This window comes from Macrosteles quadrilineatus, unplaced genomic scaffold, assembly GCF_028750875.1.
Source record: "Macrosteles quadrilineatus isolate MER2022 unplaced genomic scaffold, UCM_ALF_1.0 Scaffold_2__2_contigs__length_208266976, whole genome shotgun sequence".
Classification (NCBI taxonomy): Eukaryota; Metazoa; Arthropoda; class Insecta; order Hemiptera; family Cicadellidae; genus Macrosteles; species Macrosteles quadrilineatus.
Window position 1 is genome coordinate 145,741,225 of NW_026542595.1, and position 17,956 is coordinate 145,759,180.

General features: G+C 37.8%; 1 protein-coding gene across 1 annotated transcript; it reads left to right on the forward strand.

The window, feature by feature from the left end:
- The first annotated feature begins 1,134 nt into the window (after positions 1-1,134).
- On the forward strand, positions 1,135-17,371 carry LOC128985002 (titin-like). The gene is given in 5 exon segments (XM_054404376.1): positions 1,135-1,809; positions 3,742-3,801; positions 4,419-5,028; positions 16,361-16,641; positions 16,643-17,371. Coding segments are annotated over 5 exon segments (2,268 nt in total). The 3' UTR covers positions 17,285-17,371.
- Positions 17,372-17,956: the final 585 nt, after the last annotated feature.

The following is a 17,956-nucleotide window of genomic DNA, read 5'->3' on the forward strand; positions in this document are numbered from 1 at the left end:
ACCCTTTAGTGAAGAAGGATGTCCGAAAATCAAATGATCCGGACATCCAGGAAGCAAACTTGAGTAATTGAGTGTGAGTCGAGCCTCAATAACCCGACAACTCGAGCGGAACAACAGTGGACCTAGGAGAGCACCCTGTCACCCACCCACTCTAGTCTCCAGGCAACTTTAATGAAACCCATAGGTAGTGATTTGCACCTTGTGATCAACGTAACGTTTCATTTTAATATGCAAAATAAATTGTTCTTGTTTCGTCTTGAAAATCAAATTAGAAAAATTTTAACACATTTATTTCTTGTTTGAATTTATCTCAAAACGTCATTTAGATTTCAGTCAATTTATTCTTTTTGTACATTGGAGTGGATGTTGATTTGATTGTTTCTTCAAATATACTACAGGCCTAAAACCTACGGTTTAAGATCTTAGAAATTCTTTCATTTATTGTTTTGTTCAAATCTGTACAAATTGAATCTAAATGCTTCTCTTTGTTAGTGACAAACTATGATTTGAATTAGGCCTAAACCTGTGTTTAGCTTTTCAAAGCATTTCATGAGGTTAACGTTTAAACAAATCAGTGCATTATCCTAGCCTTTTTTATTAAGTATTGAAATAATATAAACTATCCAAATATCATTGTGACAACTAACTGTGCTATCTTAAATTATCAACTTTGAAAGAAGCTATGACTCAAAAGTTTATTCTGCCATAATTATGGTTTATTTTAAACATTATTTAATTTTTAAATAAAAATTATATAATCACTCAATCAACTATACAAATAAATTAAAATACAAATAACCCAACTTATAAGCTAAATTTAACATTTTAAAATCATTCTTTAAAAGATGGAAATCTAAAACAAATTTATCATTGTTTTATTGGCTGACATAGATAATTACCAATCGATGAACAAAGCATATGGACATCATATCAGTAACTACATTGAGAAATTGCGCTACTAATTAAAATGCAACGCTGGAACATTCCATTGGCATCATTAACTCTTAAGAAGGATGTTATGTACCCGCCATGTAGACGTTATGTGTCGTATGTTGCGCTAACAGTGTATGTGGTTATTTAGTTTGAGATTGGCTATATAATCCATACTAAGAACTGTTCTGGCACACTTTCAGGATGACCGCTCTACTGGCAACACTGTGTCTTCTGACGCTAGCCTCCGCCGAACACTTCCATCACCACGTCCAACATCATCACGAGCACGTCAAAGCCATCACGGTGACCAAGAAGTTGCCTGTGCCGTACCCTGTCACCGTCGAGAAGAAAGTGCCTTACACCGTGGAGGTGCCAGTCGATAAACCGTACCCGGTCCACGTGCCCAAGCCGTACCCCGTCTATGTCGAGAAGAAAGTACCGTACACGGTCAAGGAGTACGTCCCGCAGCCGTACACGGTCTTCAAGAAGGAGCCGTACCCGGTCGAGGTGCCCGTCGACAAGCCGTACCCCGTCCACGTCCCTAAACCTTACCCCGTGGTCGTCGAGAAGAAAGTACCTTACACGGTGGAGAAGCACGTGCCGTACCCTGTAAAAGTGGCTGTGGACAAACCTTACCCCGTCCACGTGCCTGTCGTCAAGCATGTCCCGTACACTGTAGAGAAGAAGGTTCCTTACAAGGTAGAGGTGCCTGTAGAGAAGCCCGTACCTGTGTCTGTGCCCAAGCCTTACCCGGTCGTTGTGGAGAAGAAGGTGCCTTATACAGTGGAGAAGCCGGTGCCTTACCCCGTCAAGGTGCCTGTATATCACCATCACTACGAGATCGGACATGGGTTTGAGCATGGACATCACCACATTTTTGATTTTTAGATTTATTTCACTGACTGGTTTATCATGTACCTTGATATGTAATGATGTTGTAAAACCTCGTGTACAAATAAAATTAAATTTTGTTTACACATTTTTGTTGTTACTGTATTCCGTTAGATTTATGCGCAGCTTGTTTTAAAAAAAATAAGAAAGAAAATAAACACTAAGCAAACAAAAAATAAAAAAAATTATAAGCAAATATGTTACATTTATGTGAAAATTGTATCATTGAATGCAATAAGCTCAATAACAAACGGACATTGTTTCAAGGATGAACTTTTATCCCATATGTGTTAGAAGTCTTATGAATTGTGTCTTTGGTTTTACTCCTTTGTCAATTTGTGTTACAGTCTATTGGGGAAATTGTCCTTCGTCTGATTTTGCAGCTTTCATTATGGTTCTCAGACGGGATATGCACACATCAGCTTATACTAATACACTTCCATCCGCATTTATTTCAATTGTTAACTGGCCTCGATCTCCACAAGTGAATTCTTACTCCTAAATCTATGTTTTTACATCTCATGTACAGTATGTATAATTTTGCTCAAATTACAATCAAGCCTTAACATTTAATGTACAATTTCAGATTCAATTTTTTAAATCAGTCCACATGCTCTACCTAATACCTTTAATCCTGCGGGAGAGAGTATAACCATAGATTAAACATGTATAACTGCAACCCATGCTCTCTAACACATGTTTTGGGCCTCTTTATCTCTTGTTTTGGCATACTTATCTTTCTATTATTTCAAACAAAACACCTTACACAAAACAGGTTTACACTTACTTACAAATTAGCATTAATGCTATCAAGAATTATTTAACATTCATAATGAATATATCTTAACTGATCTCCTCCAAGTGGTTCTTTGTCTGCCCTTTCTAATTCCCTGTGGGTTTCGGTGCAGAGCTTGCCGGCTAAATTGTTTTAACCCTCCCTATTCAGTCATTCCTTATTCTTTTTAGTGTTGTTTTTTACTTTGTCTAGCCATCGGATGCTGAAGAACTGTTAGAATCCGGTGCGTGGTGAAGAGCCACGACCTTCCTGTGGTTGCCATCAGTACGGTAGACCCAGTAGATCTAGACTAGGAAGTAAATTAATATATCTGGTGGTGTACAGCAGCAATGCCTGTAGTGTTGTGGTATGGAAAGGAAGATGCTAGGAATCTGATGTGCCCATCATTGATGTTTGTTAAAAGGTTTAATCATTTTTTAGGTTTATGTTTGGATGGTGGGGGGGACGTGGGAAATTAGTATTTTGGGGGGGGGGAGGGGTCAAAATGTGTTATGTACAAACGCGTTTTACATTAATTAATTATTAGAGATCGTTGATGTTCAGTAGATAATTTTATAACTCATTACTGGTTCTGATGCACTGGCCTTTAAGTTTCTATGTGGGGTTTTGGAGACGAAATTCTATCACCAGCTTGTGCTAGTACGTTTCATAGTTTACTAAGTTGTCCTTCCTATTTGGATTGGTAAATAATTAATTGTGTATAGAACAGAAATCGGCAACTAGCAGCAGCACACTTAATTCAACAGCGTTCATTGTGATTATGATACTAAATCTTGCTACAATTCTAATATGGGAATGGAATGTCTGATATATGATTTCAATCATAAACATTTCCTCAACGCTATTATTGTATCGTGTGTTGTTTTTCTATATCAAGTTCGGTAATATAAATAATGCTTTTGCTATGTTGTCTAATTCAACATGTTTAAAAAAAATGTAACCAACAGTAACACATATTTAATTCAAAGTCATCTTAACGATCATGATATTTAATTAAGCTCAATTTTGGAGGGTAAATTGATCAGAAAAACATCAGGATTTTAGTCTAGAAAAACAAAAATGGTTAACCAGTCTGTGAAATGATTCTAAGACCCAAAGCTGTGGTGATATCTATGTTCCAGCCCATGTCCAATCTTGTGGTGATGGTGATATACAGACACATGGACAGGCACCATTACGAGGTAAGGCACCTTCTTCCCCCCACTACCTTTTCTGAATTAATTGTCACAAAAATGACAACTAAACCAAAACATAATTCATAAGACCACAAACAAATTTTGATTTAAAATTCCATCATTCAAAGTGCATTTCCTTCGAGTGTGTCGGTGGCTCAGTGGTAGGGCCACAGACTTCGGGCCCAAGGCAGCGACGTCGTGGAATCGGATCCTGGTCACTACCATCATTTATTAAAGGAGTAGTGTTTATTTATTAATATATGCTGCCACTGATTTTATTCAGTACAGTTCACCCATGTAATATAGCAGCTCACCCCTTGCTTTGATGGATACATTCCAGCAACAGATTCGTAGCCTATGTGGACGGGTGGGCAAATGCAAGATTAGAAGAGGCTATAAACCTATATAAAAATGTGTTTCTCGTTGAATTTATTGAATTCCTTGAAACAATGTTCACAAGAAATTTTTCTTCATGAAACATGGGCTTATAACTAATGGAAGACTTCAAGTTCAAAATTTCTTAAACAAACATTGATTTTATTTGTACACAAGGTATTACTACTACATCTTTCTGTATTAAATTGGATTTAAAACCCAAAGCTGTCATAGTATCCATGTTCCAGCCCATGTCCGATCTCGTGGTGATGGTGATATACAGGCACCTTGACGGGGTAAGGCACCGGCTTTTCTACTGTATAAGGCACCTTCTTCACCACAACGACCGGGTAAGGCTTGGGCACAGACACAGGTACGGGCTTCTCCACAGGCACCTCTACCTTGTAAGGCACCTTCTTCTCTACAGTGTACGGGACATGCTTGACGACAGGCACGTGGACGGGGTAAGGTTTGTCCACAGCCACTTTTACAGGGTACGGCACGTGCTTCTCCACCGTGTAAGGTACTTTCTTCTCGACGACCACGGGGTAAGGTTTAGGGACATGGACGGGGTACGGCTTGTCGACGGGCACCTCGACTGGGTACGGCTCCTTCTTGTAGACCGTGTACGGCTGTGGGACGTACTCCTTGACCGTGTACGGAACTTTCTTCTCGACATAGACAGGGTATGGCTTGGGCACGTGGACCGGGTACGGTTTATCGACTGGTACCTCCACGGTGTAAGGCACTTTCTTCTCGATGGTGACAGGGTACGGCACAGGCACCTTCTTGGTCACCGTGATGGCTTTGACGTGCTCGTGATGATGTTGGACGTGGTGATGGAAGGGTTCGGCGGAGGCTAGCGTTAGAAGACACAATGTTGCCAGTAGAGCGGCCATCCTGAAAGTGTGCTCTACTGGATGTTTGGATGTGGTTTTATATTCAGCAATTATGAAAGAAGTGTTTCCAGTTTGTTATACAATCTTCATGTATTACGCTGAATCATATGTAGCTTAATGAATGACTGCATACAGGCCGTGCTTTAATTAATTAGTAGCGAAAGTTAACCCGTAAAACACGTTTACACTGTTTATAGAGTAACAAAATATCCGCTACACATTGTGTTAATTGACAGTAAAACTGGTTTATATATTTAAATATGCTTTTTTCTAACGTTTTCACTTTTTTATGTCTACTCCACTCTTGTGTTTACATCTACTGAAGATGTTGTTCGCTAATACAATTAACCAGGCTTAGACCTACCTTTAAAGCTGTGCGTTTCAAAGACAGAGACAGTTGCTACTGAATGAAATTACGATACAGAATTATGTCTTGGTTTCATGCTGCCCTTCGATATGTCCATACAATTACATCTCGTTATGTGATAACCACAATCTCTTGTGCGTAATCCAAGAGTTAGATAAAGTATCTCGGTTGAGAAATATCTAGAGATTTTGCTAAACCGAAAGCTACTATTAAAAGCACTATTAAAAATTGCATCACTTCTACAGATTTTGAACGCGCCTGGTCTATAGTTGTTAAAGTACGAGGCTTCCGTTTTGAAGATTAGGGCTCAAATCTTACCACCATAACCGTTTGATTAATTTATTACGTGAAAAATGTCTCATTAAAATTTTGGGTCAGAACATTTCAATTGTCAATTCTATACCCTTAGCAATATGGGGATATCTCTAAACATATGTATTTTACCTGGTGTCCTGGGACACTCCTATTACTATAGCTCGTTCACAAAATTTTGGCGGTTTAAAGGGAATGTTTCCTGAGTTCCCCCGCCACTTTTTTAGCCTAATGCATACATCAGCTGATCAGCTGTCGGCTCTTGTTTTAACGTTGGAGCGAGATTGAGTTGATGGAATCACTTCACATCAAACCACCTAAATTTTGCGAACGAATTTTAAGGCAGATGCAATTTGTGAGAGGGCTGATGCTTTCTAGCACCATATTGACGTTGGACGTTGGACAAGGCCAGGATTTGGACTGTGTTATTTTTTTTTCTTACGTGGACAAAAAGGCTTGGAAAATCCCCATGGTTAACAATCTAGGTCAAAATATATATGATAAACTTATTTATCACTAAGGCAGGGAATAATTTCTGTGTAGGATATCCTCTCAAAGCTAAACGATGATAATATATTTAGTTTGGATTCCTCCTCTTCCAGTTGCCCCATATCAGTAGCCCAGGGTGCTCTGGCGTGCTGTATGGACTTATCAATATTAATGTCCGTTCACACCTCGTCAGCGGCCTGACGAGCGACCACCAGGGGCACGCGGTGAGCTGCACGCACTCTAGCGGCGCCGACACGCCTGCCACGCTCGCCGCGGGCCGGTACCGGGCCTTCCTCAACAGTTGCATCACCACGCGTAACTGTCTGATTGATGATGGAACAACACTACCTATACCAAGACTTTGGGAACCTAATACACTGTACAACTAGGCCACCTTGTTTCTCCTTGCAGAACTGTTTTGTCCTCTTCACATCTAGGACGTTATGCTCTCTTCTGGGGCTATAGGGTTATAGGTTAGGGTTATAGGGTAGTGAAATTCTCACATGGATAAAAAAGTGAAACATCATTCTCAATCCTGGGAAACAAACTACAAAAAAATACTGTGTTCTATCAGAAGACGAGCTCATAATCCGAAGAAGGATAGCAATCCGATTGAAAATTTTTGCGCTTGAAAAACTAGACTTTGACGGAATAAATAACCACAGTCAAATTTTTTTTTGGATTTTGGATGGTCAAACACTTTCTAGGGATCGACAGAAAACGTCAGGGGGAGTAGCTGAATTGATTTGCCATGTTTTTCTTGCAGTTAGGACGAGTTTAACAAAGGCACATGGTTTTTCTTCGAGGGCGAAATTGTTAATTTTTCAACTTTACAAACTATCCTATTGCTATTAAATTCACATAATTAATCTTATGATTTAATTTAACCCTATAGAAAAACTCGTCTTTAAGTTTCCTGCGTAGAAACCCGTAGGTAACGTAAATTTTCTGACTGCAGAACTCTTTTCCTTAGAACGTCCTTTTAAATCAGAAGCTACAAATCAGAAATCTCTAAAACTATCTCAACGTAGTCTAGACCATGGTCTAGACGCCATAAACCACCGCCAATACCACACACAAACGATACAGAAGCCGAAAGTGATTTAGAGCGAAAAAATCGCCGGTTAAAAATAATTAACGGAGCAACATAATTAACAGCAAACTGGAAGGCGTGGCGAGGCGCGGGCGAGATGCGGTTTGATATTGCTGGATTCTGCAAGGGTGGCGGAGAATAAATCATGAGGAAGAGTTATGGAGTTGTTAATGACTCAATAAGTCGACACTGGGACAAGGGTAGTTCGCGGACCACCGGCGAGATCGTCATCAATCCTGCCCAGGGGGTGGATTCGCCGTCGGGGAGGAATACATTCCGAGGCAATAACCGTAGAGAACCACCCTCAACCCGTTACAGGCTGTAAAAATGTGAGGTTTATTACTTTTATACTCCTAGGTTTATAGGCTGTGTTGTCTTAAGTAGTAGTTGTCGGGATTCAAATGAGATTCAAATTAGCAATCAACGGTGGTTAACTGGCAGGAGGCATGGATATTCTGAGGGTCTATAGGTTATGGCTTAATTAGTAGGCCCGTGCGGCTTAGCACTATAAATGTTGCGTTTAAATATGGACGAGGATATCAAAACATGTGATGTCACAAAAGTCATATTGGTTTGAAATTCGTTTGCAGTGATGTTAAATTTATTGCAAATGATTATTGCTTCACGATAATTGGGAGCTTAAATCTTATCCCGCCCTTAGACAAACCCAGCCTACGTTGGGAAATCACAAAATTAAACCACACGAACTCAGTAGTTGTCAAACCATGAAACAATAAACTCGGAAAGAAAACCATAGTTACAACAAAATGGAGGGTAGTAGCTCACAATGCGCATGTCTTCAACGGTGAGTCAAGCAAGGCTGACATCGTTAAAATTTGGATTTTGTTTTCATGTCGTAATCGAAAATGTCTGTAATAATCATTTAAGTAACAACACCGCGTACATTATTCAAGGTAACTTTTGATTAGGTCACAAAATCACCAAAATTTCACATTGCATTCGAAAACAATTAAAAGCAGTCGGAATTCGAAATTTTAAAAAATATTCCGGGGAAAATGAAAAAAACAAAGACATTTGTAAATGATAACACCATGGGATGTTAAATCAAACCGACCAAGATCAAGAGGTGACCAAGAGGTTTGGTGAATTCTAAATGCATCCTTTAACCTGAGAAATAGTTTGGCCACCTGGTCCTGTTTTACTTGGCGAGGCAACGCATGTCCAACATATCCTCTGTAATTAACACACATACAATTATTGTGCTCTCTCCTTCCTTTCTTTTCTCCTCACTTCTCCTGAGTTCACCTACCTCGCATAATCGTTACATAAATTGGACGGTGTTACTGGCGCCCTACATTTTAATCTCAGATCTTTTAGATTCTTGGACTTGATCGTTTGCACAGTAGACAATTAACTACTGATTATCAAAGCTTGTTAGTATTTGTGTTGTAAACTTATTCTTTGCTTTCCCAGGTTCAAGAACTTGAACTTAGATTACCTTTTGTTGTTGTTGTGTGTCACCCACAACTACAAATCTGTAAGGCAATTCGATTGCGTTTATCCACAGCTAAGTAAAACTTGTAGCTTACATACAGTGGTTAATTATAGTTTCGAATGATTTAATCTACTTCTGTACCTTTTCCACATTTATTTGAGAAGTATGGCTGGATATTAATGCTTATTTATTAGTGAAATTCATAATTTAAACTAACATAATACATATGACTTACCACCGAATTAAGAATGTCTCAGAAAATGGCTCTTCTGTAACCGCACATCTAGCATCATTCAAATTTCTAAACTTGAAATTAGTATTGACATTAATATTGACGATCAGATTTTCAAATAGATTAATTAATACCACAAACTAGTCTCCTTGTTAATCCAAATATACAACGTAATGATTTCAACATTTTTTTCTTAGCTGAGAGATTACTTTTACTTTTAGATTTTAAACAAAACCCTGATGTCATAATCGCCTACAATCACAGCATCAGACAGCCGAGGGGTGTCTCCAACCCCACACAGTCATTGACCAGTTCCACCCCAGAATCCTTCATTCCCACGAGAATCTCATCATCATTTCCCCTCAACATTCCTTTTGACCAGAACCTGCAATCATCAATTCTACGATTAAATATGCATCCCTGTAAATTAAATGCTCTTAAGTACACGTCCTAACCATGTTTTGTCTTGAGTTTCTCTTTTGTCATAGTTTATAATTAGCGACTAATTGAATTAGGCCTTTAGTTGTTTTAATTTTTTTGTTCACATGATCTATATTCTCATAACAATCACAGAGTCTTGATATTCCAATTTGAAGTATATACGTTTATCATACGTATGTAATCTCTTTTAAAATACTGTCTACAAAACATGAAGATCATACTTAATAATTTGAGACTCTACCTTTTTAGAAATAATTTATTTTTATGAAAAACCCATTATTTGTACTATTAAAAAGAACATTCTGAAAATTCGAATGCATTCTTGACTCTGCTAGTGTAGTTCAAATTTGTTTACGAATTTCTTTGTTTCTGTGAGTTTATCCCTTAAAGTGTCTAAGTGTACAGTCTAAATAATCATTTAATTTTGATACAATAATTATTAAAAGTAAATATATATCACTTTGAATCGTGTGATCCCTAAAAAAATTCTTTTTACTTGAGTATATCCTCTAGCATTTAAACATTAACGAATGACTTTAAACCACTAAGTTCTATACGAACATCAAGATTGTTTTCTAACCTTTTTACTCATGATAATTCCTCTAAAACAATCGTAGTGGTCTCTATTACGTGTAAGAGTTGTTAGTAAACAACCAGGTACACCTACAATCCCTCATAGACAATGAGTGACACGGATACGGATAAACAAACACTCCGTACAAAGAGGTCTAACTATTGATTGTTGTAGGAGCGGCACTGGGCCATCCAGGCGCCTCTGCATCGTTCCCGGCTCTATTGCTCTATTTAGATCTAATGCGTATCTATTACAACCCAGTCCAGGCCTATTATTGACCTTTAAACCCATAGTAAATAGGTCGTGCGCTATTTACCCCTTGTTACTTTGTTTGGCAGCATCCTCCAGTAATGGGTGCTCTTCGGGGAGTCGGGTGTGTTCGGTGTTTGAGCCGAAATCGCTTTTGACACAGGGGCGAAGGGAATCACTTAGTATTTGTTTTCCCATGGTCGTGACCGTCGGATTAGGGTTGGAAATAATTGCTGGGAGTTGTAATCAATGTCGAGATTCTTTTAAAAATCAACTATTTGTTGTACAGCATATGCGGTCCTTGTATTCGTGGAATTTTGAGGTTGATCAATTCACTTTACGATAAAAAATACATCAATTAATTAAACTATTTAAGTTAATATTTTAAGATGAATGAAGGGTGACTGTAGGTGAAATAATCATGTAGCTTTTTATCAAGCTAAAATATAATAGTTTTCATCACTAAGAGCGAAAAAGGCTCTTTTTTTGGTACGCAATCGTGTTTTATAAGCGAGGTGCAGCCGAGCTTGGAAATACGATTAAGCACGAAAAAGACACTTTTACTCCGTGTGATGAACAACAATTTTCATCATACTGTGGAAATAACCTTCTAATCGTTACAAAATTCGACCACATAATTTTAGGTTATACTAAGATTTCATCAATATTTACATTTCTTCGGTTACAAACATAACTTTAAATACCGTTAAAATCCATTCATCTATATGGCATTTGCATAATGCACTTTTACAATTTTGAGGTTGCGAACTGAAAAATTACCATATATCTTTTCTGTTCTCTATTTGACGTTACCCCAAAAACGATGATTTTGCTGACGATTTAGAGAACTAAAAACGGCTGCTTTCCTGACAGTATGATGAAAAACTCTTTCTTTACCCAGGATCATTGATTAAAAGTCCAATAATCAAGGACATCTGGTCGTCATACATCCCTTATGAATCAAGGGTTTGATTGATGTAGGTGAGATGTTTTGGAGCTTCATTGCTCCATTTTCAAATCTGATAAACAAATCACATGTTGTCACGCCTTATGTGAGTAATAATGAGGTAGCTGTTAAAAATGTATTGGTATAAAGTACATTACTTGTGTTTTGACGGTGGACAATGGAGCTCCAACACTTGTCATTTGGGTTAAAAATGAAATGACGATAATATGTCTCCTAATCTTCTTGCGAGGAAATGAATTAATCCTAAAGAAAAAATAAAACCAAAAATTATCTTGTTTTGAGTCTTGAGATTGTTCCATAAGCAATGGTTGGTCAAATTCAAAAGATATATGTTTGACTAGTTGACATATTGCAGAGGAACATTTTAAAATAGGTGTTCACGCCTGGTTTGAACTGACACGGACATAGAAAAGCTTCTAATAACGCCATAGTTTGTTTGTCTTCAGTACATAGAATAGTTTTAGAGTACGCATAAGTTAAAGATTTTAAACTACAATTCTACATGTGGGGCTAATACGACTCATGATGACAGTCAAGATACGTACAGTAATAATGAAATACTCAATAAATGTAACAGACCTCTCTAACTACTAATATCAAGGCCAAAAACCATATTTTTGGGCCAAATAAATGAACTCTTATTTTAAATTTTAATTGGGAGCTCAATCAATATGCAATTTATTATGAAGTAGTTTAAACATTATACTTAATATTAAAATCAATAAAACCAGTTCATACACGGATGTTCTAGTAAAAAACTTAGTATTCTCTCCATCAGTTCTAGTGGGATGTTTAATGGTACAACAGATACGTAATAATCTGTTCCAAAGTTGCGGTGTAGCTTGACCTTATTTCCAGACAAGTGTAAGTTAGATATGCAAGTAGGAGCAGGATAAATTCCAAGTAAATCAAATCAAGAGTCACAAAAAGGACATAAAAAGATATCAGAAAGTGAGGACGTGGGATCATCGGTGGAAGTGACCATCTTGGGGATTTCACAATAAGATAGTTACTTGTTGTGGACCAAATAAATGGGAGTTTTACAAAGGTCATAATTACCAGAAATTGTGGTGTTTAAAATTTATTTTCAGAAGTAAAATTATTGGAGGAAGAGCTAATCTGTCAAAGGTAAAACGAATGCATAAATAAATACAGTAGTATGCATATCCAAGGAGCTGGACAATAATGGATTCTCCTCTAGAGAATGAACTTCAAGAGATCTTATGAGGTTGGGTTGATTGACTTAAATAAAACTACAGTGAGATAAAAATTTACCAGGAACGTAAACATTTGTTTATACCAGACCTTTGACATACTCCTGAACGTAGTACGTTTTTTTAGTATGAGGAATCGTCAAAGAATTTCCCTACTACTGCTGTCTCACACTTCAATATACCTACTAGAGTCCATTTTCTAACTGAAATAATGTCCATATTATTTATTTAGCCCCTAACTATTACTAAAACATTATTTAAGTCAGTTAAGCCTTAAAACACATTACAAACTGCTCAATCATTGAACACGCATATTAACCTAGAAACTCAGAGAAAGCGGAGCGTTAAAGAAGCTAAACAAAAGGTGAAAATTGTCCCCTCCCCTTGTAATTTGATGGGGAGCGCGCCCGCGCTGCACGCGCCAGCAGGGAGGGGGGTGCACCTTGCGGACAGTTGGTCGGCGTGCGGCCCGCTCGTCCGGAACCACTTAATAACTGCATATGGTGCCTTGGACCAACCCTTGCCAAATATCTCTTAAACACATTATTTAGTAAAGGAAATTGGTATTGGACGATTAGCCTGCAAGTCTAATGTCTGCAGTTAGTGGGAGGTGCAGCGTCACGTGTTATGTAGCATTACGCGTTACGAGCGTCACGGCTATGGCGAGTAAGTATAGGGACACTTCCTTGTGATTACGTCCTTGGGGATCTTCAGGTATAATCCCCTTTCTGAGGATTAGACTAACTACTCACTACTTAATACTCGAGGAGAGCAAACTTTTGGGTAAACATTTCTCTCATTCATTACCCGACAAAGAGTATTATGACTCGTACCCCTCTAACCTTTTTTCCGATAAATTTGTTTAAAATACATTAACTATGGAGTTTATAGTTCAATCTGTGAATTTACGTTGCAAAGATTGAAGAATCTTGTTCTTCGGGAGGCAACCGCTTCGTTATACTTTTGAAAGTACCAACTACTATTTTGATTGTAGCTTATACTCAAGATGGATTTATGCAACACGTCAAAACGTCGACTAGTTTTTTCATTAGTTTAACGCAACAATCAAGGTGAACAATTTCAATGGTTGATAATTTAACGTTGTGATCAAGAGCAAGTCTTCTTTAACCGTAACAATCCACCTTCTATAGTCTGTATGATGGAACCTGTCTCCTGGGCCTATGTCTACCTGGGACCGGCTCGGGCCTTAAACCATTGGCCAGTCTTCAGGTAGAAGAAGGGGCAAGAGACAGGTTACATCATACAGACTTATGTAAACATTTACCAAGATTGAAAACTGATTTATCCCCTTTCTGCATGGAAAATTGCCTACTCGCTCATTTCATTTTCCTCAAGTACTGTGGCAGCTCTATAGTTCAACATTTAGGTACCGTTATACCCTTCTCACCAATGATGCACTGGTTTCAAAATACAACTTTTCAATTGCAGTGCAAATTGAATGTATTGATAGTTTGCTCGAATTTCATCTACGAGAATCGCTCTTTATGCAACTAACTATTTTAGAACACAACAGCACAACAGTGATGGCTATAGTTATGGCAAGTAAATGATCATTTCTTATAATCTTTGTTACAGGGATAAATTACTTATTTTTCCCTTGATCACAGTTTTACATTCTCTATTAAAATTTGTGTGTATTCTTTCATTTGGAAGCATATTTAGAATGTAAATCATATATTTTTGTTTAACCTTTTAAATATAAAGAGAAATATACGTTACTAAGCTTTTACATCTTGATAAAAAGTATCGTACATAAATAACCGTCTTGAGAGGCTTTTCCTCCGGGAGGAGGTTTCTCAGCGCCGAACCCGTCATGGAAGTCTCCTTCTTCACCATCTTACAATTAGACTTGAGTTGGGAAGGAGAAGCTTCTCGTACTCGGTCCAAAGCTGCATTTGACTACCCCTACTATGGCCTCAAAAATATGCCTTACCATCTTATAGGGTAAAAATCAAAGAAATATACTCTGACTAATATTAACTTCTTTTTTAGATTGTTTTGTTTCTTAATTTCTTGTATTTTGATAGCCAATTAATTTGTTTGTTATTTAATTATTGTTGAAACCATTATTTACCACGAATACTAGAAAAATATCGGTATGGATCATAAACATAAACAAATAAAGTTTTTGGCCCGAAAAAACATTATTTAACATTGCTTAAATGGAACTGCCAAAACATATGTTCAATGCTATTAGTATAGGATTCGGGCCAACAACGTCATTTGTTTATGTTTATGATCCATGCCGGTATTTTTCTAGTATTCGTGGTATTTACTGAGAAACACCTGAAAAACAAATTATTGTTATTCGTTTTATTTATTCATTTACATTTTACCTAAAGAATTTTTTCTCTTGCTTAATTTCTTCCCGTACTCAATCCTGAAAGTGTGAAACTCGCTTCTATGTGTTCGTCTTTGCCCCGCCACTTAATTTTCGTATAGGCTAATGGTCATGAAGCCTACTCCAGAAAATCCCTCTTCCTCTACTGACAATGACATATATCTTATTACTAAACCAAAGACTACCGAAAATTGGACCAACTGATTGGTCCGGGCACAATTTCCTGCTACCTGAGATCACAGATTCATTGATTCGTTAACTCAATGTTTAATGTTTAACTACGTCTAATTATTAGCAAGTTCCTAAACTGCGCAGTTAACTTCTTAATAGTAAATTAACTCCCACCACAGGACTTACACCTGATGCGGTGACGGAAGTAGGGTGAAACTGGAGCTACTCGCTCGACCCTTGGCTTCCTTCCGGCGGGGCACACGCCCCCACGCGCGGGAAGGTCAGGGGTCGGTCCTGGGAGGGTGGACCTGAAGAACAAAAGTAGAGTAAATCGTCGACCCTTCAAAGATACGAAACCGTATCAGGGTTAAGTGGTAATTGCAGCATATGCTTTTACTATGTTTGTTTCAGCAAATTGTTATAGAATTACTGATTACTTATTTATTAAACATGAATGACTTAGCTTAAATTAACAGCTTGAACTTAACATTGATTTTAAAATGATAAGACGTTTAACAACAGACGAAATATTTTACAATCTCAATATATTTTTTATATAGGTTTAAAACAATAATCAGTTATCTATAATTAGTAGGAGCTAGTCTAAATATAATCTTCGACTGTATTTTAAATGTTACGAGAAATCTGCTTTAAGTGGTATTTTAGTGTTATTCAATATTGATTATCAGGAAAAGATTAATATGTATCTGGAAAAAACACATTTAACCAGTTGAAGTTGGAACCAGCTAATTAAAATGAATTGTAATAAATTACTTTTATAGATAGTTATAACACGTATCTCATAAAACCACTGCTCTATGACTACAAAAAAAATTGTATTGTATAGGCTTTCCAACGAGCCTCCTCCAACCACCCTGAGACGGCCTGTAGCTGAACAGTGCGCTGAAGAAAATAGACCGGTTTATATGCCACACCCTGTACAATTATAAAATTAATGTGTTTTAAATATTGTAAATTAGTAGTTTTATTGCACTAATAAAGTCTTAACATTTCATAAATTACTTTTATACTATTATTTAATATATAATTTATTCTTGGCATGCAATTTTTTCAGCATTAAAGTATTCTTTGATAAGGTTATTATATATTTGCCGTTTGGTTTGTAGACGAGTTTTGAGGCCCGTAAAATGTGCAATTTGTGCATGGGCAATTCGTATTTTTAAAATATTAACAACTAGTAATAAACTAATAGCCATAAATGGTTAAGCTAATGTAGACTATATAAATTACTCCCGCTCCCGTGTGGATATATGCGACACACAGGGAACAACTATGCGTTATACAACACTGAATGTCATAACTGATGGCTATGTCCGAGTATATAAGCTCGCTGGACTGAACAGACAGCACACAAACCATCCTCAGCAACATGATGAGGTGCCTTCTAGTCCTTCTTCTGGTAGCTGCAGTCTTTGGCGAGGAGAAGAAAGCTGACGACAAGAAGAACAAGAAGAGAGGAATTGACGACTTTGGTGGTCACGATGTTGGACACCACAACTTTGAAGGTGATTTTGGGGGGCATGATTTTGAAAAACACGATTATGGTGGACATGATTTTGGAGGTCAAGACTTTGGAGGCCATGACTTCAGCAACCATCACCACCACGAGGTGAAGACCATCACAATAGAGAAAGGAGGTGAAGGTGCCGTACCCGGTCCACGTGGAGAAGAAGGTACCGTACCCTGTCAAGGTGCACGTCGAGAGGCCGGTCCCCTACCCTGTGGAGAAACCTTACCCTGTGACTGTGGAGAAGAAAGTGCCTTACCCTGTCAAGGAGTACATCCCTAAACCTTACCCTGTCGAGAAGACCATCCATTATCCAGGGAAGGTTCCAGTTGACAGGCCATACCCCGTGCATGTTCCCAAGCCTTACCCCGTCTACGTAGAGAAGAAGGTGCCATACCCTGTAGAGAAACACATCCCTTACCCGGTCAAGGTGCATGTCCCCCGGCCTGTCCCCTATCACGTTCCTGTTGTCAAACACGTGCCTTACCCCGTCGAGAAGAAAGTTCCTTACCCCGTCAAGGTGCCAGTTGAGAAGCCAGTCCCCTACCCTGTGGAGAAGCCTTACCCCGTCTACGTAGAGAAGAAGGTTCCCTACCCGGTGGAGAAGGAGGTGCCGTATCCAGTCAAGGTTCCGGTCCACATCCCGATCCATGTCCATGAGCATCATGACCATGAGGAACATCACTTTGGGGAAGAAGTACACCATGAGCATGAGGAACATGGGTTTGAAAGCTCTCACTCGTCTGGTCATGAACTGTAAATGCTCATCTGATTTTATACTGCATGAAATTACAATTTTGCAAGGAACTGTTATTTGTTTTGTAATAATAAAATTGTGTGTGTTTTATTATTTGAATACATTATTTGCATACTACCCTTTTATTTTGGTTCCTAGAGTATGGACATCCCCTCTATATAAGATTGTAGCCAATTTTCCTTTTTCATAAAAAAAACATATTTGAATGAGCCACGCAGTATTAAATTCTATTTCGACCTAGTGTTAGTTGATGTGAGACTAAATATGGTATAGCTTATAATAAGACACTCGTCAACATTTTCACCAAGCAAAACTTATATAATTGGTTAAAGTCAATCAACAGATATCAATAATTAACACCAGCACATTCTTTTGGTTTGCCAATTAAACTATGTTCTAGTTGTTTTTTATCTGGTGACAACTTTAACATGAGAATGAAAAGTTATTTCTCAATAAATATAACACATGAAATGAATAATGATTATTTAGTTCATTTTGACAGCTAGTCCTAATATTTTCAAGCTATTTTTGTCTGGGGCAATACAAACATCTTTTTTCTTCTTGAGTCTGTAGTTGAAATGATTTTTTTTTACTGGGCACTAATAATAGTTGTTGTAGCACTATGCCTTTGATACAAGATTTCACATACACTCTTTGTTACATCATAAACCAGTA